Source organism: Megascapheus bottae, chromosome 29 (genome assembly GCF_031878675.1).
Source record: "Megascapheus bottae isolate mThoBot1 chromosome 29, mThoBot2.hap1, whole genome shotgun sequence".
Lineage (NCBI taxonomy): Eukaryota > Metazoa > Chordata > Mammalia > Rodentia > Geomyidae > Megascapheus > Megascapheus bottae.
Window position 1 is genome coordinate 296,915 of NC_143537.1, and position 27,880 is coordinate 324,794.

Genomic DNA, 27,880 nt, shown 5'->3' on the forward strand with positions numbered 1-27,880 from the left:
GCCTAGAAAAAGTAAACATTCATTCTTAACTTTCTGCAAGGATTGATCTCTTCTGGGTATTCTTACTACATAGGAAGGGATTGTTGCAGAGCCTCTGAATTGAGCTAGGACTCCTGGAAAGCCCAAAGCTCACTCCTAAGAAAGGCACCTATATTCTCCTTTGCTGTTCAGAGTCACAATCATCCTTGTATTTATTAATGGTGGCTTATTGCTAAGTACTTTACTAGAGTGATATAATTTGATCTCCAAATTGTTAAAACTAAGCCACCAAATGTCCATACACCAAAAAACACTGCAACAAAGCTCTGATTCCCAGAACTTAAATATTTGTCTTTTTGAAAACATTTCAGAGTAATGACAAACCCTTTCATGCAACACAGTGAATTCTTATCTTTACACTAGAGTGGCAGCTTTGGGGCCTCTCCTTGGGAAAATGATGGTGTGTTGGATGACACTTTTTTTTTTTTATAAACCACATTATATTCAGGGAAAGTGGAGAGCTTTTTTTGTGGTTTGCAAAACTTGATATTAACATTGTCTTGACCAGTAAATGTTGAGACTTGCCCACCCACCCAGTCATGTTTAGGCTTCTAAAAATAATGTTATTCCTCTATAGTCAAAACATCTGTTTCCACTCTATTGCAAATTTAAATGCCGTTGTATACTCTGTGTATCATGGCTATTTTCCCAGTATTTTTAAAATTTGCACAGGGTAAGGGGATTTTACAAGTTCTCAAAAAACACAAACTGTTCCCTCCAGTAGCTGTACCATGTAATAGCGAAATGAAATGGCAGGCATCCACATAGAGAGGTGCACCTGTGTGGGATGTCAATGCCAGCTGTTGGTAGTAGCTAAGTTCCATTTGATGGCCAAGCATCTTTCTGAAACATTAAGTGTGCCCAGGGTGGCAATGTTAATTTTCAGCCTAGACTAAGACATTAGTTGCTTTGATGAGAAGATTTTTTTAAATGGACTACTGTTTTCCATAGACATTTTGATGAGTGCTTTATATGACTAATTTTACTTTATCCCTTCTAGTATTTTTAAGGGATTAGATATTACTATTTCTGTTTTTACAGAGGAGGAAATTGTCCCTCAGATGGTCTGATTTGTTTGCCAAAGCTGCTGTTTGACCTAGGTATTTTCTAGTAAAGCGGGCTGCCTGCCACCATTAAAGATTTAGTTTTTCTAATGGTGAATTGAAGACAACGCAGTTGGTAGTAGTGTTTCTCGGGCAGGCACAGTCAGCTGCTTTCATATGTGGGTGGCCTTGGGAATTGAGGAGAGTACCTTGGGTGGCTTGGCAGTTGTCTAGGACTCTCTGGTCTTACCAAGTTAAGCTTGTCTTGGGACTTAGGAGCCTCGTTGTATTTTTAAATAGCCCTAGCTTGGGGACTTCTGAAAATGGCCCACCAAAAATTATTCACAACCTTTTCCTTAAAAAAAAAAAAATCAGAACTGTCTTTCTTTGTAGAAAGTTAGGCCTTTTATAAGCATTGAGAAGAGAAGCTCTTTCCTGACTTCTGTTGTAGTAAGAAAAGAAGTGTGATGTCTAATAAAACTTAAGATGTCTATCCTCTAGCTCCAGTTTGAGAAATACTGGGTAGAGGTAGACAGTATAGGCTAGTGTAACATTGGAGGTGTCTTAGGCTGACTGTGTGGCTGAGACCTTGCTCCTCTCTGTATGTCTTCAGGGGAGTGAGGATATTGATAAAAGTTGTGACCAAGTCACCTAGTTCAAGGGCCAGCTTAGAACAGTAGAGGAGTATGTAGGAAATTCCCCCATCTCCTCTTAAATGGGGGGAAAATAATTCAAACAGCCCATATAATCATAATTGTGCCTTTTCTGTTCATTGAAATACAGAAAGCAATTGTGTTATGTTTCAGCCCTAAGCCTATCTACAGATAGGCTAGTAATTAAGTATTTAAGATTTTATCTGCTCCCCAAACTAGTTCGGCTATCAGCTATTCAAAGATAATCTTTGAAACAATATCTTAAACTAAATGTGACCAGGTATTTTGTTACTGTTCCCTAATTTCAAGAATAAAAATTCAGACTACTTGCTCTTAGTTGGGGTGCTGCCACTTTTGGACCTGGAGAAACTTGTCCCTATGATCAGAGGCGGGGCATTCTGGGCCCTGTGTCCTGACCCAGCTATGTGTGGTGCAGTGCTCTGGAGCACACAATTGGATAACATCCCTCTGTGGTGCTTATGCTTTATGTCTTTGTTCACTGCCTCGAGAGCATACTTCTTCATAGGCATGAATCAGCAGGAACTGGCTGTGATTTCCATCTAGTCCAGTGAGTAGTTTTGTTGTCTTAGGCAGATTAAACTTCTATTTCCTCGTTTATAAAAGAGAAATAATGCAAGCTTCCTTACAAGGTTATTACACTGACCCTTTAGTCAAGTAAACTTAGAATACAGATTTTTCTTAGTTTATGATAAATTTACTGTATGTTAAATGCACTCAATCCATCTAACCTTACTGAACATTTGAAACTCGCAGCCCCGTACACTGTAGGATTTTGCTTGTTTCCCTTTGTGGTTGAGTATCTTATTACTGCATTTTGGCATTGCAAATCTCCAGGGAAAAGATAAAAATTAAAAGTTGAGTTTCTACTGAATGGACATGTATTGCTTTTGCATTATAAAGCCAAGAAAAACCCTTACGTATAACCATTGTAAGCCAAGGACCATCTCTACCTCTAGTTCCAAATGCTGTATGCCTACATACTGAAGGGATGTTTGAGTGCTTCTTGGTTGTATCCTGATCTTCTTATCCTAAATGCTTTCATAGTACCTGGAATATGCTAACATTCCAGAGAATGTTGGAAGAATGACAGATGGGACTGCAATGTGCCATTCAACTGTGAAGTGATTTTAGTTTAGTGGGATATTGGTTGGCATGGACTAGTTATACATTATCTTCTCTCAATGATAAAGGCATTGCTTTGATTGACTACATAGATTGTCATGTATGCTTAATATGCAGCACTCTTTTGCCAAATACTGTAGCTGACATCAGGGAGTGACCCAGAGAGGTTTTGTTTATTTGTATGTTTTAGGTACAAATGCCATTTAGGCTTAAACAACATTTTCTAAACATATTGAAGTCTGTCTAGGACGTTTCAAACCTAAGGCAGAACTCACTGAAAGTTATGTGCTAGTTTTCCAGACAGCCAGAGAAAGTTTTTAGAAACAAAACGTTTATTACTTGGAAAACATTGTGATTCCTGTCCACCGATAGACCTGTAAACCAAAACTGGAGTAACAGTGGTGTGCTCTTCTAAAACCAAAAAGAACAGTTGATTCACAGAAACTTACCTATTGCCCCCCTTCTTTCCAGACTATAGAATCTAACTGGCGATGTGGGCGTCATAACTTGCAGAGGATTCAGTGCCGTTCTGAAAATAGTAAAGGAGTCTACTGTTTACAGTATGATGATGAAAAAATTATCAGTGGCCTGCGAGATAATTCTATTAAGGTAAATGTCTGCATTTACATGTATTATTTTTTTAATAGTGATTGAAATATAACAGTCTTTCTATTTACTGCAAATTGTTTTTTATCTGTTCTGCTCTGCCTTAGCAGCTCCCAGAGAGGTTTAAGAGAACTAGAGCGAGAGAATAAAGACTTGGATCATCTCATTTCTTACGTTCCTCTAGGCAAGCCCACAATGTTTTCTGGTTAAGTGTAAATAAATGCTCAATTTTCCTTCATTACTTTGCTAGTTGGTGAAAATGCTCTTGGTTTGCGTGGATATCTGAGTCATTGTATTGGCTTTTATATTTTCTGACAAAGGCTCCAATGATAAAATGAAAGAAAAAGAAAACATATAGAGCAACTTGTTTCCATTCACTTCAGTAATAAACTGCATTACTTCTCTGTTTAGTTGGTTTGACAGATGAGGTAATAGTTTGTTTTACATTGTTTGTAGCCAATACGCTCCTTATGTATAAGAAAATAGGATTTTTTTTTAAGACACATATACACAAGAAAGATCAGTCTTTCTGATGACATTATTTTGGTAATCAAAATAATAGGCAAGGTAAAGAATAGTTCTGTGTCCCTCATTCCCTCATCTTGCCCCTTTAATCACATCTTTACCACTTAACCCCTGTGCACTAGAAACCAAGGATCTTTTTTTTCCTGATCTTACATCCTATCAAAGGATTTATACTATCATTGGATTTTCTTTAATTTTTTAATTATATAAGTGATATACAGAGAGGTTACAGTTACATAAGTCAGGTAATAAGTCCATTTCTTTTTGTACAACATTACCCCTTCCCTCACACTCCCAGTTTTTCTCTCCCATCTCCACCCACAAGTTATATAGTTCACTTTCAACATAGTGTCTAGTGAGTACACTGCTGCATTTGTTTACCTTTTATCCCTCCATTTCTGTTCAATGGATTTTTCTAATGTAGTCTTTGAGTCTGATTTGTTATAGTTAACACAATACATTTGAGACCTGTATTGTATCTAACAATAGTTAATTCCCTTTTATTGTTGAATACTATTATGTTTTCTTCAGGGTACCATAATTATCCACTTAGTTCTTAAAGGACATTGTACTATTTTCAACTTCTCATAATTGTGAATAAAGCCATTATAAGTACATGCATATTAGATCTTAATGATAATACAGAATTTTAATTCACTTGAATAAAAGCTTGGAATAAGTTTACCTGCTCATCAGGTAAGATCTTTGGTTTGATGATGACATTTTAGATATAACACCAGAAACATAATCTATGAAAGAAAGGATTAATAAACCAGCCCTTATTTAAATTTTAAAAAAAATCTGCTCTGTGAGAAAATAAAACCTGCTGCATAATGGCAGAAAATATTTATTTGTAAAAGACATACCTGAGGGGCAGGGAGTTTAGCCAGGTTATAGAGTGCTTACCTAGCATGCATGAAGTCCTGGGTTTGATTCCTCAGTACCACACACATAGAAAAAGTTGGAAGTGGTGCTGTGACTCAGGTGGTAGAGTTCTAGACTTGAGAAAGTCCAAGGACAGTGCTTAGGCCCCGAGTTCAAGCCCCAGGATTGGGGGCTGGGAGGATTGGGAAGACATACCTGATGAAAGACTGTTACTCAAAATGTTCTAAAACTTTGACATTTAACAATAAGGAAACACATTTTAAAAATTTGAAAATACCTTAGTAGACACCTTACTAGAGAAGACATGCATCATATATCATCAGGAAATGCAAATTAATGTAACAGTAAGATATATGTATCTGTTAGCATGGTTAACACTTAGAACAAATGGTAGCCCAGAGGTAGAGCAACAATAACTCTCTTTTATTGCTGGTGAGAATGCAAAATTATACAGCCACGTTGGAAAGCAGCTTGGCAGTTCTAAAACATGCCACTAACTCAGAGGAGTTTGAGACCTTATGTCGACCCCAAACCTGTGCATATGTTTATACAGCTTTATTCACGTTCACTCAAACTTGGAAAGAAGCAAAATGACCTTCAGTAGGTGAATGAATAAACTGATATGCTCATATGATGAAATAATTTTCAGCACTAAAAGAAATAAACTTTTCAAGATGTAAAAAGACATATAGAAGAGGGGCCAGGAGTTTGGCCTAGTGGTTAAAGTGCTTGCCTAGCATGCATGAAGACCCAGGTTCAGTTCCTCGGTACCACATGTAGAAAAAAGCCAGAAGTGGTGCTGAGGCTCAAGTGGTAGAGCTCTAGCCTTGAGAAAGTACAAGGACAGTGCTCAGGCCCTGAGCTCAAGCCCAGGACTGGCCAAAAAAAAAAAAGGACATATAGAAGAATCTTAAATACATATTACTAAGTTAAAGACGCCAAGACTTCCAACTATCTGACATTTAGGAAAAGAAAAACTGTGAAGACAGTGACAGGCAGGAAGAGAGAGCACTTGTACAAACAAACAGTGCTTATATTTAATTTCCTTTTATCCTAAAATATGATACACATACATATGCACATATGTATTTATACACATGGTCATGTTACAATGTGGACATTTTCTATCTTGAATTTTAGTGTGTAGCTATAATAAAGCATTATATTTTCTCATTAAAAACTCTTCATAGCTGAGCCCTGGTGGCTCATGCCTGTAATCTTAGCCACTCAGAGGCTAAGATCGTAAGATTGTTGTTCAAAGCCAGCCCAAGCAGGAAAGGTCATGGGACTTCTTTCTCCAGTTAAGCACAGAAAAGCCAGAAGTGGAACTGTATGTAGTTCAAGTGGTAGAACACCAGCCCTGAGCCGAAAAGCTCTGAGTTCAAGCCCCAGTACGAGTATACATACACTGGGGTGAGGGTGAGTGGAGGAGAAATATTCATAGTTTGTTCTGAGATTTTCCAAAAATGTTAAACATTTCATTCTCATTTGTTTTTCTTTTCTTTTTCTTTCTTTTTTGTTCTTTTTTCTTTTTTGCCAGTCCTGGGGCTTGAACTCAGGGCCTGGGCACTGTCCTTGGGCTCTCTCAAGGCTAGTGTTTACCACTTGAGCCATAGCACCAAGTCTTTTTTCTGTGTATGTAGTACTGAGGAATTGAACCCCTGGCTTTGTGCACACCAGGCAAGCATTCTATCACTAGACCATACTCCTGGCCCCTGATTTTTGTTTTTGAAAAAATACGGTGTGTACATTTCAGAAGGACTTAATAGGTGTTGCCACAGAGGATGTGCCTACACCACAGATTTTATATTGAAACTTCTTTGTAAGGCTGTTAAGTGTACTTTGTATAATAGCTAAGGATTCAAATTAAACAGTGCTGCATCTCTTCCAGAAATTCATCAGTGTTTCCCTTATTCCATCTTGTCATTTTCTACTTGTTTGATATGTATCTCTTACTGTAACACAGAACCTTTTTATTTTATGATCCAGAACACAAGGTGTGACAGTAACATAGACAAAAATGTTTGTACTAAATCACTATTTATGGTTGAACTTCTCTCAATAGATTTGGGATAAAACCAGTCTGGAATGTTTGAAAGTGTTAACAGGACACACAGGTTCTGTCCTCTGTCTCCAGTATGATGAACGTGTCATTGTAACTGGCTCTTCAGATTCTACGGTGAGGTGAGTGTTCTAAACTTGATTGCTTCTACTTGGTCATTCTTCCATAAAGAGACCAAGTGTCACACCTGCTTATAAGATTGACAACATTTCATAGAATTTTTTTTATTGTAATTAGTAAAAGGGTTACATGATATTGGCCAGATAGAAGGTGCATTAATTCACATACATTGATACCCTTTCACATGTCTTGGTACCCATTACCCTCCCCCTCACATCCCCCACCCATCTTGGTTTTCCCCCCTTCCCTATCAAATTTCAAATAACCAAATACAAATAAATTCAATATATCAGATAACAAAGTGAGATACTATAACAATATGAGATAACCAAGGACAGCAAAGGAGATGAGAGACAACATAATACATTAAGGACAACAATCATTCGTTATATGGCTTTTGTTTCAATATCCTGGAGGTCCTTTCAATTAGCATTTCATAGAAATTTTTATCTGCTATATTTTAAGGTCATTTTTATGTAGATATATCTGAACAGTGTAGGCAGGAAAGCTAATTCTTTTTAATTTTTTTAATTTTAATTTTTTTGTCGGTCATGGGAATTGAACTCTGGGCCTGGGCATTAATAGTCCCTGAGCTCTTCAGCTTAAGGCTACCATCCTACCCCTTGAGCCACAGTGCTACTTCCAGTTTTCTGGTGGTTAATTGGAGATGAATCTTGAGGACTTAAGTGCCTAGGCTGGCTTTGAGCCGCGATCCATAGATCTCAGCCCCCTGAGCCACAGTGCCACTTCTAGAAAGCTAATTCTTAAAAAATAATTGTTATTATAAAGGTGATGTTACAGTTACATAAGTTAGGTAAAGAATGTACTGGACAATGTTATCCCTTCCTCGCTCTCTCCCATTTTTTTTCCTCCCATCCCCACCCATAAGTTGTACGGTTCATTTTCAACATAGCATCCACTGAGTACCATTGCTTTATTTGTTCACTCTTTGTCCGTCCATTTCTGTGCCTTCCCTTACCCTCCCAAAGACAAATATAAACAGAACAAGAAAGAAGAAAACAAAGCAGCAAAAAAGAAAAAACCCTCATTTTCATTTTTTTGGTGTTCATTTTTTAATCTATCTATATCTATCTGTCTGTCTGTCTGTCTAACTAGTGTGATCAGGTTTATACAGGCATTGTGCCTTTCTGTTCCTCTCCTAAGAGTATCCCCCTTTGGTTTCATTGTATGTAAATGCCTAGACACCTGTATAATTTATTATGTCCCAGTATTTTAGATCTAGCTTCTGCATAGGAGAGAAAACATGTGCTGTTTTGTCCCTCTGAGCTTGGGAAAGCTATTTTTTAAATGTGTTTTAGTTCTCTTGCGCTGCTTTATAAAGATGGTATCATGCTTTCCTATAAAGTGCATTCCCTAGCATTTAGGCTTGCTTTCTCCTCTTGAGAACCACTGGTAGAGAATAGAGCAGAGGAAGTATAGTCAGTGTCACCTTCAGTACAGAGAGAATCAGAGGCAGTTAGCAGAGCCTTTTGATGGAATATGACAAGTAAAAGCTGAAAGCCAGATAATATGCTAGAAATTTTGTATTAACTTAAGACTGTTGATAGCCTTTCCAAAAGTAGTGAAGGCTTGAGGTGTTTTTTTCCTTTTTGGCCAGTCCTGGGGCTTGAACTTAGGGCCTGAGCATTTTCCTTGGGCTTTTTCAAGGCTAGGGCCCTGCCACTTGAGCTGCAGAACCACTTTAGGCTTTTCTATGTATGTGGTACCAAGGAATCACCCTGGGTCTTAGTGCATGCTAGGCCAAATTCCCAGCCCAAGGCTTGAGTTTTTAGTTGCTGTTCAAGGGGCAAAGAAAGATGGAAGTGGTGATGTTTCATTGCAGGCCTGCTAGATGGGATCATGATTGAAGTCTACTGTTACACCATGGGTTTGGCATGAGGTATCACAGTTCCTTTCTCTTTTGCCGTTGGTTTTGGATACTAAGCTTTGGCCATGCTCCTGGTCCTTTTGGACCTAGGTAGCTACTCAGTGCACAGATCATGGCTTAGTCTTCGAAGTCAGAGGCACCTTGCTGCCCCCTCCTTAGGAGATTTGGACCGCAGAAAAGCTCTGACATTTCTGGAAGATTGCACCTAACACTCCCATATCTTTGATTTGAAGCCATCAGGACACTGTGACTTTGTTCATTGACAGTTGGGTAAGAAAATTGCTGTGGGAATTAATGAGATTCCATGATTTATAGTTTGAAATGACAAATTGGCCTGAATCTAAAGTCTGCAAAACTTCATGCCGTACTTCTTTTGCTGCCAAGCATTCCTTTTGTTGTCAAATACCTGAGGGAAACCCACTGTCTTTAGAGGTGTTTCAAATAAACTTGGTCAGAGCCACAGTTGCCTGCCTTCTTTCTCTAAAACCATCTCAACCCCGCTCAGCAGATGAGAAAGCTGCTGCTGCTGATCACACCACCATTGTATTTTTTGACTTAGGAATTTTTTAAGCATGTACTTATGTACACCAAGAATCGTTCCCTGGCTGTCACAGTAACTAAGCATCTTGTGTATCTGTTCCCTTCTAGAGTGTGGGATGTGAACACAGGCGAAGTTCTGAACACACTGATCCATCACAATGAAGCTGTACTGCACTTACGCTTCAGCAATGGACTGATGGTGACTTGTTCCAAGGACCGCTCCATTGCTGTGTGGGACATGGCTTCTGCCACTGATATCACTTTACGCCGTGTCCTGGTTGGACACCGTGCTGCTGTCAATGTAGTAGACTTTGATGACAAGTATATTGTTTCTGCTTCTGGAGATAGGACCATCAAAGTAAGTGCCTGCAGTTATGACCTGCTTGCTCCTGTCCCTTGGACAGCAGAGAGAAAGCAGAAGTGGGTCATGGTAGCCAGAAACCTGGAAGGACTTTTGGTGCTGTGGCTCAAGTGGTAGAACTTTAGCTTTTGGAAAGTCCAAGAACAGTGGCCATGCCCTGTGTTCAAGCCCCAGGACTGGCAAAAATAACAACATACTCTGGATGCAAGTTGTTTGTAAGATATATGATTATCCATTTGTTCCTGAAGCACAGATGTTTTTTTGCGTGCGGGGTGGGGGGTGAGTGGGGGGGGGGAGGGAGTTGTTTGTTGGGCCTGAGCTCAGTGCCTAGGCACTGTCTCTGAGCTCTGTTGCTCAAGGCTAGTTCGCTACCACACCTCTGTTCACAGTTTTCTGGTGGTTAATTGGAGATGAGAGTCTCACAGACTTTTCTTCCCTGGGCTGGCTTTGAACCCTGATCCTCATACTTCAACCTCCTGAGTAGTTAGGATTGCAGGCATGAGTCACCAGTGCCCAGCTTATTTATTTGTTATTTTTTTGTCAGTCCAAAGCCTCAGGACCTGTGCACTTTTCCCTGATCTGGTTTTGCTCAAAACTAACACTCTACCACTTGAGCCACAGTATACTTTTGGCTTTTTTTGTGTATGTGGTACCCAGTGATCAAACGCAGGGCTTCAGACATGCTAGGCAAGCACTCTACCACTAGGCCACACTCCCAGCTCTGATTTTAATTTTAATAGGATGTCAGTGTTGTTCTTTTTGTTTGTTGTACTTTTGTTAAAAGTCATTGCCTAAGCCCAGGCCACAGAAATTTACTTCCATGATTTTTTTTATTGTAATTAATAGAAGGGTTACATTATATTCACCAGATAGAAGGTGCATTATTTCACAAACATTGATACTTCCATGATTTCTTTTAAGAGTTGTATGATGTCAATTCTTCCACTTAGGTCTTTGACTATTAAGACATTTTGATTATTAGGTCATTATATATGATATGAGGTAGGGGTCAGCCCTCCTCTCCCTTTATATAAGTGCTCATCTCAACTACAAATACAGCTAGTATAATTAATGGCACTACTACAGTCACTATGTATCTTTTTACTTAGCTTATTATATGTTAAGTGTGATTAAATCTTGAAGATTATTTCCAGACAAAGGGGATTTTCTTTTCCTATTAAGGGTGAAGCCAACTATTTGGAGCTCTTTATCAGTTACATTTATCAGTTGAACATGTCAGCTGGTATAAGAACACAAAATCTGCCACAGACTCTTTCCTTTTTAGCAAATAAATGCCTAGATTATCCAGGAGATACTCTCTTTGTGAAGATCTCAAAGTTAAGAGATTTCATAACCCTCTCTGTATTTTATTCTAGTTTAATCACTCAACAGGTAAGACAGTTTCATTCTGTCCAGTTTCTCCCCCAGCTTCCAACTTTCCAGTTGGGTGATTCTGTGTTGTAATCATATGTATGGGTCATTGTTAGAAACAATGATAGAAATTCTTTACCCCACACTTTTTATGTCATTCAGGCTAGCTTAGAACTCAAAATTCATTCAGCCCAGTCTGTCCTAGAACTCTGGATCTCCTTCTGCAACTTCCATGGTGCTGGAATCACAAGTGTATACCACGGAATAGTATACTCATTCTCGCACGCCATTGCGCGCGTGTGCGCTCACCCTCTCTCTCTCTCTCTCTCTCTCTCTCTCTCTCTCTCTCTCTCTCTCTCTCTCTCTCTGTGTGTGTATGTGTTGTGAAAGGACTTTTCTCTGTTTATTCTTAAAAGCATGCTATTTTTCCCACAGGTGTGGAGCACTAGTACCTGTGAATTTGTTCGTACTCTAAATGGGCATAAGCGAGGTATTGCCTGCCTCCAGTACCGTGATCGGCTAGTTGTTAGTGGATCATCAGATAATACCATCAGGTGAGGAGAAATACTGACAGAGCAGGCTTACTTTTGCCATTCTGTTGTAATTTATCTACTAGCCCCAAGGCTCAAATGACTCTGTAAGTGGGACACTTCAGGTAAGAGCATTTTAGGAACTTGTATAAGGTTATTTGGAACTGTAGTTCAAGTGGGTAAACTGCATACTTTAGATGGTCCTCTATGATTCTCCCAGTACACAGTTTTAGAACCTCTGCACTCAGAATTGCTTACTACCAGAATTCTGCTTTTCCTTGTTCAGGAGTCCCACTTCCCTTCCCAAAAGATGGCCAGGCACCTCATTTCTCTTCATTATATAATCATTCTCCTCCTGGCTGTTTGTTTTACCTCTTTTCTCTCTTTTCAGCAATCCTTGCTTTTTAAAGCAACACTGGACATAGACATGTTACATCTTAGTAAGAACATCTCTTAAATATTTAATTATCACCAGTCATTCTTTATTATTTTAATCATGCTAGCATTTTTATAAAGCGACTGTAACTTTGGTGTTTATAATCAACTTGTCTAATGTTTGGCCAAATAAAGATTGAGTTCTAGAACTTTTTAGTGAGTGTGGGGTGCCAGTCCTGGGGCTTGAACTGAGGACACTGTCCCCTGACTTTTTTGCTTAAGGCTAGCACTCTGCCATTTGAGCTACAGCTCGACTTCCAACTTTTTAATGGTTAATTGGTGATCAGAGCCTGGGCTGGCTTTGAATTCAAACTGTAATCTGCAGGTTTCAGCCTCCTGAGTAGCTAGAGTTACAGGCATGAGCCACCAGTTCCCAGCAAGTTGTTTTTTTTGTTTTTTGTTTTTTTTAAGCAAACAGAAAACTGTTAACTGTTCGAAGTTTTCTTTTTTAATCCTCTAAGTCTTATTTTGTTTTTAATTAACAGAATAGTCATGCATATTTATAGGTTACAATGTGATATAAAATTCTAAGCTTTATTTTCAGGTATTTATTTGTTTTGGAGAGTGCAGCTTGCTGAGCAAATGCTCCACCACTGAGCCATACCTCTGCCCCTCTTTTATTTTTCCATTGGGTATTTTTTTTTTTTTTTTTTTTTTTTTTTTGCCAGTCCTGGGCTTGAGCTCAGGGCCTGAGCACTGTCCTTGGACTTTCTCAAGGCTAGAGCTCTACCACTTGAGCCTCAGCACCACTTCTAGCTTTTTTCGGTATATGGTACCGAGGATTCAAACCTGGGTCTTCATGCATGCTAGGCAAGCACTTTAACCACTAGGCCAAACTCCCAGCCCTCCATTGGTTATTTCTAAGATAAAATCTTACTTCCTGCTTGTATATGTACACTGTATGTGTAGTGACCTTGTTTATGCTTCCTATAAAGTAGAAATGATAGGCATATGCCACCTTGTCCAGCTATTGCTTGAGGAGAAGGTCTCATGAACTTTTCTGCCCTGACTAACATTGAGCTACACTACGTCTTCTCTTAGCCTCCCAAGTTGTTAGGGTTATAGGTGTGAGCTAACAGCACAAGACTCACTTTAAGAAATGTAAAAGTTAGAGTTTCTAATGCCTTGTGGGATTGCTTTATATTTCATCAGTAAATTGTCTTTAACTTCCTCATTACAGTCCTGGGGTGAGTATTTTTCTGTAGTTTATACTTTATAACTATATCAGAAAAACCATCATTACTTTTTAGAGCAGATTTGCTGAGGGCTTCTGTAGCTAAATGTTATTACTGTGTTCACCTTGTTTATACATATCACTGTGTCACTTTGTTTTTACACATGCTGGTTTACAAGAAATCTGTAAGCACCACAATGTCAGAGAGAGGAGGGAGAAAAAAATTCTCTTTATAATTAGAGCACTTGTGAATTTGCACCATATAAATCATAATCAGAGAAAGAGGCTTAAGTAGTCAGGGGGTTTATATGTCCCCAGACACTGTGTATGCCTAGTGTCTTCCACTCAGACTTTGTAAGTTTGGCAGCCCTAAGTGTTACCAGGCTTGAAACATTACCATGCTGGTCTGCCATTTTCCAGCCTTGGTGGGCCTTTATATAAAGTCTTTGAGCTGGAGCCCCTTCCTGTTTATGAATGATTCTTCTTTGCTGCTGCAGTAAAAGTCCTTTGGAGACCAAAGTTTCTTGTTTGTAAAGTTTCGCAGGGTTGGAGGTATGGCTCAAGTAGTAGAGTGCCAGCCATAAGCAGAAGCAAGCATCAGATAGCAAGTTTGAGTGTTTCCGTCTTAAACAAAAATAAAAATAAAAAATAAAATGATTCCTTCTGAGTGCTGAAAACAAAAATTGTCTAAGTGTACTTCTGTACCTTTTAAGATTATCTTCAAGCAGTTGTATAAAGGAGATGCCATTCAGCAAAGCAGTTTATGAATAGAATGCATTTTGACCATTGTCACTTCATCATTCTCTTCTGTCCCTCCCAATTCCATCCCTTCTCAATTTTCTCAGTTTTATAGGATGTACATTGGCTTTTATGACTACCTTTCTCCCCCCGATCTCCTCCTGTCTTCATTTGTTTAACCCTCTCCCTTTGGTCCCAACCATCTTTCAAATGATCATTTTCTGGTGTGATTTTGTTGGACTGTAACAATCCTTTCTAATGAATTACAATGAGTTCTCTCCTGAGTCTGTACCTTTATATTTATGGTATAGGAGAGGAGTGAAATAGCAGTAAGGATCTCAGAGATCGTGAAAAGCCTATTTGCATGAACACAAAAGAACTTGAGTCATGTGTGGAATTTGTTTCACAGATGTCTGTTTTTCTTTCAAGGCTATGGGATATCGAATGTGGTGCCTGTTTAAGAGTTCTGGAGGGACATGAAGAGTTGGTCCGATGCATCCGGTTTGACAACAAGAGGATTGTCAGTGGTGCCTATGATGGGTATGTACTGCCATAGCCACATGAAGAACAAAAAGAAGGCTTGGATGTTTTGCAGCTCTGTGTTGCCATGCTGGGTACTTCCTATGGGAAGTAGTGTTATTATGATTCTGACCAATGAAGTGAAGACACTCAGACCCAGAAAGATGAACTAGGTCTTGTACTACATCAAACAAAAAGCCACAGAACTTTCTAAGCTGTTGCTTTTGACAGTCATCTCATTAGAGTAGGTTTGGCTACCTGCTAGAAAACCAACTTTTTTTTTCTTCCCCTGTTTTCTAATGAGATTTCGAATACATTTCTTCTTTTGATACTTGAATAATCCTCTTTAAAATGTCTTGTGGTTTTTTTGAAATGAGTGACTGTTAAACCTTTCAAGGTGACTTGATATGCACTTGATGAAAGGCCTGGATCTGCCCATGTTCACAGCCTGCCTCTCACCACTTACTGTTTCTGAGGTCGGTTGATAGTCTTAGGATTTCACTGGTGTCTGAGCTTCTGTTATCAGTATCTACTTGGTCCCAGAGGATCTCCCTGAATAATGAATGAATTTGGTGACATAAGTTACCAAGTGAGGAGTTGAATTTAAATAACCTAAAATGATTTTCTTACCTCTTTCGAGATAACATTTCTTCAAAACATTAGCAATTCTGAGAATATTTAGATCCATACTTTTCTTTTAAGCCAAGCATAATTGGTTCAAAAACTTGTAAAAATCACAAGCCTGTTCACTAGCCTTCCAGGTGCCCTCTTTTTTTTGGGGGGGTGGGTCATGGAAATGTTTAATATGGAACTTGGTAAACGTCCCATTAATCACAGTCTCATTTTCATTTGCAGGAAAATTAAAGTTTGGGATTTGCAGGCTGCTCTTGACCCTCGAGCCCCAGCGAGCACCCTGTGTTTGCGCACTCTGGTGGTATGTCATGCTTGTCTGTGCTTGTAGATAGCCATCTGCGGATAGATGCCTAGGTGCATTAAGCAAGCTGTATATCTCACAGCATGCTTTCAGAGAAATACACTGTTAAGTTTGCGTAGACAAAATAAAAAAATATTGGGCGCTTTTTTTCCTTCTTGTTTTTGAGACAAGGTCTCAGTATATAACTTAAAGCCTACCATTCTCCTATTTCAACCTCCCATGCCAGGATTACAGGTCTGCACCCATGTGGCCAGCTCAGTATTAGTCAATTAATATTACCATAAGCTCTTAGATAAGAATATAAGCTTCCAGGCCGGGAGTTTGGCCTAGTGGTAGAGTGCTTGCCTAGCATGAATAAAGACCCGGGTTCAATTCCTTGGCACCACATACATAGAAAAAAAGCCGGAAGTGGTGCTGAGGCTCAAGTGGTAGAGCTCTAGCCTTGAGAAAGTCCAAGGACAGTGCTCAGGCCCTGAGTTCAAGCCAAGGACTGGCCAAAAAAAAAAAAGAATATAAGCTTCCTCCTTTGTAGTTATCCTGATGTGTTTATAGGTTTGACTAATTTTCTTTTCTTTAATCTCCCAAAGAAATTCCTCTGTGATTGTGATATATTTTCATAGCTATGGGCTATTAAAACAAAATTTTCCCTCAATTCTATAACTATATGGTTTATTGCTTTGGCATGTAGAAATATTTATTATTAAGTAGTTGTAGCGAAAGGTCACAGTTCCATAAGAGGTACTATATTTTTAATTTCAAAATTCATTTGCAAGTGATGTGTATTACATGTATATTTGTAGGACACAGTGTGATGTTTTGATCAAATGTACATTATATAGAAAAGTTGAGCCTAGGCCAAGCACCAGTAGCTCATACCTGTAATGTTAGCTACTCTGAAGGCTGAGATCTGAGGATTGCTGTTCAAAGCCAGCTCAGGCACAAAAGTCCAACCTAATTAGCGTCTTTCACCTTCCCAGTTTATCATTTTCTAGAAAAAGCAGCTTAATTTTGCCGATTTTGAAATACATGGTTGTCATTTATTATAGCTGCTGTTTAGTGTGGTAGATCATTAAAATGGATCCCTGTAGGATAACTAAAATTTTGTACCTCTTGCTCCTTCCAATTCTCCTTTCCTCTTCCATGTCTGCCCTCCTTCATCCCTTTCTCTCCTATCCTTTCCAGATTTCTATGAGGTTAACTTTTTTTGTTGTCTTTGGTGCTGTCCCTGAGTTTTTATGCTCAAGGCTAGCTGTCTGCCACTTGAACCACACCTCTACTTTCAGCTTTTTGGTGGTTAATTGGAGATGAGTCTCATGGAGGGCTAGGAGGGTAGCGTAGTGGTAGAGTACTCACCTAGCATGCATGAAGCCCTGTGTTGATTCTATAGAACCACATACACAGGAAAAGCCAGAAGTGGCACTGTGCTAGCCTTGAACAAAAAGTGTCCAAGCACAGTGCCCAGGTCCTGAGTTCAAGCCCCAGGACTGCCCCTCTCCTCCCCCCCCAAAAAAAGTCTCCTGGACTTTGTCCAGGCTGGCTTCAAAACACAAACCTTAGATCTCAGCCGCCTTAGTAGCTAGGAGATGTGAGCCACTGGTGGTAACTGAGGTTAACTTTTATAAAGTACATATATAAGATTATACAGTGTATGTCTTTCTGAGCCTTTCATATATATATTTTACATAGCAACCTCTAGGTCAATGCAAATGTCGAGATTTTTTTTCCTTTAAAACTGAAGAAGGAACCTCAGTTACCACCACTGGCTCACATCTCCTAGCTACTAAGGAGGCTGAGATCTAAGGATTTCTTTTCTTTGTGGTCCTAGGGTTTGAACTCCTTTAGAGTCATACCCCCAGACCTCTTTTTCTTTTCCCAAGGACAGCCTCAGGCAGTAGACTTCCTTCCTGCACAGCTGGAATGACATGCATGTGCCACTACATCTTAACTTCATGACTGAGCTGACCTCATACTTTAGTAACAGATGCCACAGGCATGAATCACCAGATACATTTTCAGGACAAATGCCAAAAGTACACTATTTTTATAAAGATAAACTTTTTTTTTTGGCCAGTCCTGGGGCTTGAACTCAGGGCCTGAACACTGTCCTTGGGCTTTTTCTCAAGGCTGAATATCACTAAGCCAAACTACCAGCCCAGATAGATTGGCTTTGTAAAGAATCTTTTTTTTTTTTTTTTTAAATGCCAGTCCTGTGGCTTGAACTCAAAGCCTGAACACTGACCTTGGGTTTTCTCAAGGCTACAGCTCTAGCACGTGAACCACAACACCATTTCTGACTTCTTTCTATGTTCAAGCTGGGCTAGGATCTGGGCTACAGTTTACTAGATTTACAGATGTAGAAGAAAGACTTGGTTCTTTTGTTAGAGTAAAACTTAAAAATCTAGGAAGCTATTCAGGAAGCTCAGGTGATCATATGGATTTGAGCTTCTGCTAAGCACTTGTGCTATGTGAGGGTTGCTTAGATCTGTGTGTGTGTGTGCATATGCACACACGGGACAATCCTGGGGCTTGAACTTAGGACTTCAGTTTTGTCCCTGAGCTTTTTTGATCAAGACTAGTGCTCTACCACTTGAGAGACAGCTCTGCTTTCAGCCTTTTGGTAGTTAATTGGCGATTATAGTCTCACACACTTCCCTGCCTGGGCTAGCTTCAAACCTTGATCCTCAGATTTCTGCCTCCTGAGTAGCTAGTGTTTCAGGCATGTGCCACCTTAGCCTGGATTTTATTATACTAAGTTGTTACCTCTTACAGGAACATTCTGGACGAGTGTTTCGGCTACAGTTTGATGAGTTTCAGATCATCAGCAGCTCCCACGATGACACTATTTTGATTTGGGATTTCTTAAATGTGCCTCCCAGTGCTCAGAACGAGACACGTTCTCCCTCCAGAACATACACTTACATCTCCAGATAACAGTCTGCACTTTCACCCACTTCAGGTACGTATCCCCTCACCTCTCTCCAGTGCTGTATTGTGCATTGGTTCACCTCCTTGTGAGGAAGTTGTGAGACTTCAGCTCTATGCTAATGTGAATCAAGGTATCTATTGGATGCATCAGTGTTCACAGAGGTCTGGTGTTAGACTAGGTTTTCATAGTCGCATAAAACAAGACTTGACATTAGAATTCCTAGTCCAACTTGGACTAGACCCTCCTTATTTTGATACTGACTCTGGGACAGTTCTGAAATTTGGATCACGAGTTTTTGTATTCACAGATGTGGTTCTTGTTTTTAAAAGCTTATGTTCCTAAATGAATTCCAGATAATACTATCAATATACTCCTTTGGATTTCATTTTTTATTTATTTAGTTTTTTTTAATTTATTTATTTAGTTAGTTAGTTAGTTGATCATGGGACTTGAGCTAAGGTCCTGGACGCTGTCCCTGAGCTCCTCATCTCAAGGCTACTGCCTTACCCCTTGAGCCACAGTGTCACTTCAGGTTTTCTGGTACTTAACTGGAGATAAGAGTTTCACAGACTTTAGTGCCCAGGCTGGCTTTGAACCTCGATCCTCAGATCTCTGCCTCCTGAGTAGCTAGGATTACAGGCATGAGCCACCGTGCCTGGCTTGGATTTTATTTTTTAATGTAAGAATCTCCTAGATTGGGAATGTGGCTCAAGTTGACAGAGTGTCGTTCAACCAAGTAAATGTGGTCCCTGCATTAAACCCCAGTATTAGCCCCTTCCCCTCAAATCTCCTATTTCTTTCTCATTTCCATTAGCTTACTGAAAAAACAAAACAAATTAGCCCCTGGGCTGGGAGTTTGGCCTAGTGGTAGAATGTTTGCCTAGCATGCATGAAGACCCCGGCTGGATTCCTTGGTATCACATGCATAGAAAAAAACAGAAGTGGTGCTGTGGCTCAAGTGGTAGAGCTCTAACTTTGAGAAAGCCCAAGGACAATGCTCAGGCCCTAAGTTCAAACCCCAGGACTGGCACAAAAGAAAAAGGGGAAAAAAAAAAAAAGGCAGCTTAGCATCTGTTGTTCATATTTGTCATTCTAGCTATTTGGGTGGCTGAAGTGGGAGGATTGTGGCTCAGGGCAACCTGGACATGAAACCTCCTTCTCACAGTTGGGCATAGTGTTGCATGTCTGTTACCCCAGGTTTGTAGTAGTGACAGATTAGGAGGATTGATGTTTCAGGCAGCCCCCGATCAGAAGGGGCTCAAAAGACTCTTATCTCATTGGAAAAAGCTAGATATGGTGCCTGCCATCCAGCAATAGTGGCTGCTTTTTCCATTTATAAATAGTGAGGGGAAAAAACAAAACAATTTTGTGTTCAGGGCCTCTCTGCTAGGTAGGCATTCTTCTGAGGCTGTGCCCCAAGTTATTTTTCACTATTTATTTTTTTAAATAGGACTCAACCCTGAGCTGTGATCTATCTGATCTACCTGCTTTAGGCTTCTCACAGTTGCTGATATGACAAGTGCATAGTTCACCTCCCTCCATTAAGATGGTTGTATGGATTTTTCATCCCTGGCTGACCTGTAGGCACAGCCTTCCTAATCTCAGCCCCCATGTAGTTAGGATTGTAAACATTAACCAGGTAAAGTTGAAATAAATTTAAATCTTAGCTATATTTCTACATACACAGGCACTTATATATTTGTCTCCATCTGCCCTGCCCCTTTGTTCCATACTCTTTTCTTTATTTCAATAAAAAGTAATTAAAGTGTAGTATCTGATTAGTACTTAGAAATGTATATATTTACTGGTCAATATGACCCACAGTTGCTGTATTTGAATTTTTGTAATTTTAAAACTTATATGTTAGGTTTTGCATTCAGATCTTTGATCCATTTAGTATTCTGTGTGTGTGTGGTGGAAGAAAGGTTCACTTTTGGATAGTTATTAGTTATAGCACTATTACAGTGAGGATTTTTCTTTCTTTTGTGGTCTGGGGCTTGAACTCTGGGATTTATGCATATTGGGCAGACACTCTACCACTTTGAACCATCTTCCTTTCCTTTTCTTTTTGTTTTTTGTGTTTTTCAGATAGGGCCTCCCATGTAAGTCTAGGTCCCTAAGACTGTGACCCTATTTACATTCCTGAATACCTGGAATGGCAAGTGTATCCTTGCACCCAGCTGTTGTTGGTTAGAATGGAGTCTAGTGGATTTTTCTAGTCTCTACCTCTCAAGTAGGTAGTACAGATGTGAGCTCCAATGCTCAACTCTAGCATGCACTGATGAGACCACCAAAAGGTGGGTTTATTTAGTCCATATTCTGTTTCACGATCTGTGTCAGTGTCCTTCTGCCAGTCCCATACTATATAATTCATTTCCAAGGTCAGCATAGCAACACTGAGTCTCCACCTCAGAAAATAAATAGATGCATGTGCATAAAGTAGCACATAGTTTATCAAAGAACATATAGTAAATACTAGTCTGATACATTTAATAGGCAAAGTATAGAGTCTAGTGAGCTTTCACAACTGCCTTGAGAAATGAAGCAGTGGTTATTAGTGCATTTCTACTTGGCTTTAGTGGAAATTGATGTTACTTCTGTCCTCCTGAGAACCATTGGTTCTGGTATGCTTTGCAGTTTTAAGTTCATCTTGCAAACTCTTTAAATCTTGCCTATTTTATTAGGTAGTAGTTTCCTTAAACCCTCAACAAGCAAAAAAACCACAAATGTATTTACCTCTTCAAAGGTAGCTACTTTTGACAATCTTGGCAGTTGCCATCACAGATTTTATTGCCCTTATCCAAGATCTTTTATTAAAAAATGAAAAATGGCTTACCAAGTAATGCTACAGGATTTTACACACACACACACACACACACACACACTCCTACTGATGATTTAACTTTGGAAAATAATTCACTTCTAAAATATCCATAAGTATAGCTCTGTTTGAAAATGTTGCAATAGATTTATTTCCTAAGTCAGTTTTTAAAGTTATTAATTCCTAAGAGTTGTGCATATAGTAAAGATTAGTTTATCCTTTTTTTATCTTACCACAAAGTAATAAAAGATGAGTATTAGGAAATTAGGAAGGTAGATAGGCTCAAAAAGGAATATAAACGACTATAATTTTATCAGTGTTACTTTTTCAACTATGATTTTTAATTATGATTTAACTGTTTTGGTTTTTTCCTCCTTATTGTGAAGTTATTGCATGTGAATAATGTCAGCAGTTGTCTAAATTACATTCCTAGTTTCCTGATAATACTCAATGGTTGAGACAATCCCATTGTTAGCTATTTATGCTCCTTTCCATATCCCTAGCTTTCAGCTATTAAAGAAAATAGGGATCTGATCATTCTCTTGATTCTTGCCCAAATCTGATTCCCTCTGGATGTAATTCTGAAAGTGTTCAACCTGAATTATGACGCCTTGTTAGAGTCAGGTCAGTGACGGTGGCATTTGGCCGAGCCCTTGCTGGTCTCCCTGTGGTTTCAGAGAGTGCGGGTTTGCTGAAGTACCATATCACTAAGGGGAAATGATCAGATAGAAATTTGATCTCTTGAATTCATTCAGGAGTCTTAATCCTTATGAGGGTGACATCCTCTTGTAAAAGTTGCACATAAAAAAGCTTGCATGCTTTTGAAACATGGGTCTTTTTTTTTGCCATAGAATTTTGTATCTCAGGTGTCTGTAGATCTTCTGGACAGTGCTCTGGCTTAGTGAAATATTTGGAAAGATGGTGACCATCAGTGATTTAGATCAGAAAATAAGAGTTTTCATTACAGATACTATTGATACACTTTGTCTTCCCCCATGTGTACATACACCTAGCTACATAATAAAACGTACATAAGATGTACATCTATTTTGTACATATGTATTTTCTGTCTCAAGACCATGATCAAGAAAATATGGAATATTTGGAAGCTCCCCTCGTACCCTACCCCCCTGTGTTGTCCTTCCACAAATTATCTATTTTAAAGAGTTTCTTTGTATGATTAGTGGTCTGCCTAGCAGTTTGACTTTATTTACTTTGCACTCTTGAGCTTCACAGTGATAGATGAGGGCTCTCCTGAGGATATGCGACATATCCTACAAGTCCCCAAGTGTCATGAAAAATGTGCTGGATATAAAACCTAATTAATATTAGGCATTTGGGTTGAGTGTATACTTTTTAGTAGCAGCAGTAAAAGATCATAGATTGTAGAATCAGCCTTCTCTGAATCCTGTCATTTAATGGGTGCCCTTTTGGAGTAAGCATATTTTTCCCCCTTAGTTTTCTACTTACAAAGTGGCTATCATAGTCATTTTGACCTCTTCGGGTCATTGTGAATTTAAGTAAGTAGGGTGCCTGGTACGACTCACAGCTTCTTTTCTAGGTTGATTATTGGAGATACAGTTATCAGGTCATGTGTACTAGTGTGTTCTGTGGTGTGGGTGGGCTTGGATATGCAGGGGCATGCCTTTGTCTAACTAGAATAAACATCCAGACACCTTTGTCTTTCAGGGTTTCCTAGTCTTGAACTACTGGCTACATGGCTACCAGATGCCTAAGTGAGTTCGTTCATAGCTGAGTTATGAAGCTGGAATTGGTTCTAGACGCTGGGTAGATGCAAAGCAGCCTCACTCTTCAAGCACCGACCTTTATCAACGCCGATCTTGGCTCTACTTGAAGGTTCCTTAGCCTCACTGACTTCAAGTAGAACAGAAGTCCTTTCCTAACCCGTCAGTGAAAAAAAAAACAAAAAAACTTAACGCTTCAAATGTACATTGTTCACATGAAAGGAGTTGCCGGTCTGTTTTGCAGAAGTAAACTGGCCAACAAGAGAAGACTTGGCTTCTATTTATATTGCTTTGCACTTTGGTCTGATACTAAGAAACAGCATTCTTCAGTGGAATTTTGGGTGCCAAACACCTACCCAGAATGTCGAGGGCTTTCCTTTTCAGAAGTTAGCATTCTCCTTTTGACCATCCAAGTCATTACAAATTCTGACTTGTATTAGGAATTTGTTGGACAATGGGGAAAAAAAATCTCTCTGGATTATTTTAGTAATGTCTTTTGATTATACTTCCTTTCTGTACCAATTTCTTTTAATTTAAAAAAACTCTAAGCTAGTTATATTATCTCTCCACAGATAATATAACTTTTATTAACTGTTCTCTGTCCCCAACCATCTTCTGATATTTGGTAGAGTGACATCTTTCTTCCTGTGCTTGCCTCCTAATTTAAAATACTGTATCCTCATGTAGATACAATGTACATAGCAGTTTCACCTCAAGATGGCTGGAGTCGGCCCTGTGCCCCAGACACTATTGCCGTGTGCTCATACTTAAACACAGTCTGGTTTTGGGAGCCTGACCACAGGGTTGATGGGGATTACCTAGGGCCCTTCCTGCAGTATTCATGTGGTGTTTTCATTTTGTCACTGTCATTGTGTATGTGTGATGTGTGTATTTTTAATGGAAATCTCATTTTAAGATGTAACTTCTGAAGTTTAACACAAAAATGTTTTATTTGTCATGCAGTATATGCAATAGGAGGAACTTTAGCAGTTTTTGTTGTTCTTTCCCGTTGAGTAAAGGTGGCCATTTCCCTCTGACCATGTTGGTTTGGTTTTGCTGTCAGAGTCTTCCCTCTGTGCAGGAGTGCCCCAGAGAAAGGGAGAGAGCATGAAGGCCCCGTTGACCGGGCTCATTGGCTCTTGGGCTACTGGTGGCCTAGAACCTGTGGAGCAGGCCAGCTGGTCCAGTGCCCATGATGAGGGCAGGGTGCTGGGTACCCTGGAGTGAGTGGCACAAAGTCTCAGGCCTAAGTCCCCGCTTAGTCAGGGCTGGTGCCAGCCACTGTTGTGGCATCAGTAGGTGCCCTGCAATCTAAGTGAGAATGGCACTTTGCCTGTCACTTCCAATATTAGGTATTAATTTGACCCCCTCTCTTGGTTCCAAAGATCAAGGAATGTCAAAGTTACTTTAAAGGACCAATGGGCCACCCTGTGAACAAGGCCCCTTCCCCAGGATTCCTCTGCCACTGCAGGGAGGCCCCTGGCTGTCCTAGCCTTGAGAATGGTGTGAGGATCAATGACTGTGTGTATATGATGTGTTTATTGGGTCAGCTTTGCTTTTTAGTTTTTCTTTTTTCTTTTTTTCAGTACATACTTCTCATGTGTTACTAAATTAAGTTTGTTTTTGAGAAGTTGGGTCTCAAAGTGTAGAAGAAAGAAGTCTCCATTGATAAGATGGATGCAGTAATTGGACAGTGTTTGTGACAGTGGGACCTCTTTTCAAGGAACAGCACTGCTATCAGACTGGCAAGGAGAGCCCAGTAGGAAGGGAGGGGGAGGGGGAAGAAAGCACTGAGCAAATGGGGTTTTTGTTGCTTTTGCATGTTTATTACAGAAATTCCTCTTGATCCTTGGGGAATCATGGCCTTTGAATATACACACAAACTTTGAATTGTGCCTACTAAATTATCGCAGGGGACTTTGGGCACCCAAGGAATTCCAACTTTCTGGGATTACGGTAGTAATTCCAGCCGTACTCTGGACTTTATTTTGCTAACCCTACTTGAGCAACTGTAAATTACTGCTATATTAATGTTTTAAAGCACTGGGATAGTCTAATTCTAACTTGTAATTAATTATGTTTGCCAATTATCTGTTTGAAATAAAATTTGTGTCTGAACAGCTATTGAAACTGTTAAGTTGTACAGATATTATTCATGACAGCTTTGTACTGTGGAATGTGCTTAATAAAAAAGCAAAAAGTTTGACCTTTGTCCAATAAATTGCTAAGTCATGTCAATAAATCAAGAATGAGTATTATGCAGTACACCTAATCTGGCTTCATGCAATTGTTACTCCAGCTACTAATTCAAAGCCAATAATCTTAATAAAATGTTGCAATACTCTGATGTTCTGTGAAGAAATTTTTCAGAAAAATGGTTATGTGCTATCAGGAATTCAGTTATTACACCATTACGGTTTATGGAATTTAAAAAGCTCCCTTCTCTTTGAAGTATGTTGGAGGCATGGTGCATGTGAGGGGATAGTAGATGATTAAAGTCCTTGTCAGGGGCTTTTGCTGAAAGGTAGCTTGAACTCCAGGCTCTGGACTGTTGAGAACTCCCTGCAGATCTGCTCTTTGCACATACTTGCTTGTTTCATGCCACTGCAGAAGTAAGAAAGTGGCCTCTTTCATGTCCCATGTGGCTTCCAGGTGAGGTATTCCTTCGTTGATGAAAAGGGAGGAGCATGAGAGGTGGAGTTACTCAGTGCCCCACATGGCTCTCTGCACTAGAGCCTGCAGAGCCAGTCCTCTGCAGAGTTCTTAAGGTCCTGAGGATCCTGGGAGCTGGCCCTTCCACGGGTCAGACAACCCACTAATGGCTTTTTTGAATGAAATTTGATTTCCCCCCTTCCTTCCCTACCTCCACTCCCAAGTCCCGGGGCTTAACCTCAGCCAGGGCACTGTTTCTGCTTTTTGTTTTTGCTCAAGGCTGCCCTCTTACCACTTGAGGCACAGCTTCCCTTCCTGGGTTTTGGTGACTGAAGATCTGTCTCACAGACTTTCCTGCCTGTCTGCCTTTCAACTGCAGTCCTGAGGCTCTTAGCCTATGGAGTAGTTAGGATTACAGATGTAAGCCACTAGAGCCCAGCAAGAAATTAGATAGTTTGATGAAATCATCCCCACCCACATTGCTTATGTGTTTTTAGAGTATGTACTGTATATCATGTTAAGAAAACATTTTACAAACTCATAAAGAGTAAAAACTACTTCTCCGTCTGTGCCCAGTCTCCCATTGTATTAACCAGTTTCTTGCCTGGCCTTTGACAGGTATATTGTGTGCACACACACCTTCTCTCTAACAGTGCTGGGGTAGAACCCAGGGCTTTGTGCATACCACGTTCCTCTGTGCTGAGCACCTCTTCTTTTAGCTGCAGTGGGGACATGCTGTGCAGGACTTGTGTCTGCTGTTCAGAAGATCAATTTTCGTGAGTACATGTAATGCTCCCTTTAAAAAAAAACTTTTCTAGTTGTTGGTGGTAGACTTTTCCACAGTACTTTCTGCCTCTGGTCCTGCTAATTCTAAGAGATAGCAGAGATGGAACCAAGCCTCCAGAGTAGGAGAATAGAGTTAGTACTGGGCTATACCCAACCTTTCTGACCCAGCTTCCTCCCCTCTGGTTGCTAGTGCTTGGTAAACACTGCCCTATTCCTTGAAGGTTATGATGTTCTTGCCAGAAAGCTGCAGCTATATATGTGTGTCCCATGGTGATGGGAAGTCAGTGAAGATCTTCCTGCACTCTAATCAGTCAAGAAAGTGCTTTGTGGGCTGACCTCTAGTTAACAAGAAGATAGGAATTCCGACCATCTGGCTAGCCATCTAGCTTCCTAGCGATCCTTAATTTTAAGTCTTTGCTTCCTTGATGGGTAGCTCAAGCTCTGGAAGGCACAGGCCCAGATCTGGATAGTCTTGTAAGAGTGGAGACACAGTGGTAACTGGCTTTATGTTTTTTGTTTGTTTTGCCAGTCCTAGTGCTCAGGGCCTGAGCACTGTCCTTGGACTTTCTCAAGGCTAGAGCTCTACCACTTGAGCCTCAGCACTACTTCCAGCTTTTTTCTATGTATGTGGTACCCAGGAATTGAACCCAGGTCTTCATGCATGCTAAGCAAGCACTCTACCAACTACACCAAACTCCTGGCCTGGCTTTGTGTTTTTAAGAAAAGCTACAAATGTAGATTATATAAACACATCTTAGAAAAGTTGTCAACTAATAAAATCTCTGCAGTATTTGCATCTCTGAATGAGTATGATTATAAGCATTTTTTATTAGATGTCTATGCAAGCATTATTGTATCAAAGTTTGAAGCACTTAGGACTTCCCAGGGGAAAAGGATCATTTAAGCCACACCTTGTAGCAGTGACCAAATTATAGCAGTCACTGCTATCTATAGCAGGATGGGTATCTTTGAAGAATGATCCCAAACAAGTGTTTTGAAGGAGCCTAGAGCTGGCAACCATTCTTATTATAGTCAAACCAGGTGTCTGCTTTTGTGCTTGGACTGAACTCATGTTAAGGTGAAGCAGTATTTAGGCCTGTGATTAACCATCTTTCAGAAGCAGACAAGAACTTGTTTCTGAAGATCTAGAGTGTCTTGGTTTCTTCAGGCTTTGCACAAAGCTAAGTCTCATACTGCTGGCTTGAATCTGTGGGAGGACTTCTGTAGATGACCTTTATACAGTGTTTGCCGCCCATATCATAGTGTTGTAAGTCACTGCTGTGTCTTCAATCTTGATGGAGGTCTTTTCACAAGGGACGCTTGTCTAGCATCTGTCAGAGAAGAAAGAGCATAAGCTTTGTGGCCTAGGAATCTTGCCTGTCTG

General features: G+C 39.9%; 1 protein-coding gene across 8 annotated transcripts in view; it reads left to right on the forward strand.

The window, feature by feature from the left end:
* Fbxw11 (F-box and WD repeat domain containing 11) overlaps positions 1-25,405 on the forward strand; it is an 84,869-nt gene extending 59,464 nt beyond the window's left edge. For all 8 annotated transcript variants that reach the window (XM_090321234.1, XM_090321235.1, XM_090321238.1 and 5 more), the window contains 8 exons: positions 3,350-3,487; positions 6,960-7,078; positions 9,613-9,862; positions 11,672-11,790; positions 14,543-14,653; positions 15,488-15,566; positions 18,336-18,522; positions 23,003-25,405. In XM_090321234.1, coding sequence (XP_090177360.1) covers positions 3,350-3,487; positions 6,960-7,078; positions 9,613-9,862; positions 11,672-11,790; positions 14,543-14,653; positions 15,488-15,566; positions 18,336-18,497 — 978 coding nt within the window. In that variant the 3' untranslated portion in view covers positions 18,498-18,522; positions 23,003-25,405. The remainder of the gene's footprint in view (positions 1-3,349; positions 3,488-6,959; positions 7,079-9,612; positions 9,863-11,671; positions 11,791-14,542; positions 14,654-15,487; positions 15,567-18,335; positions 18,523-23,002) is intronic.
* The last annotated feature ends 2,475 nt before the right edge of the window (positions 25,406-27,880 follow it).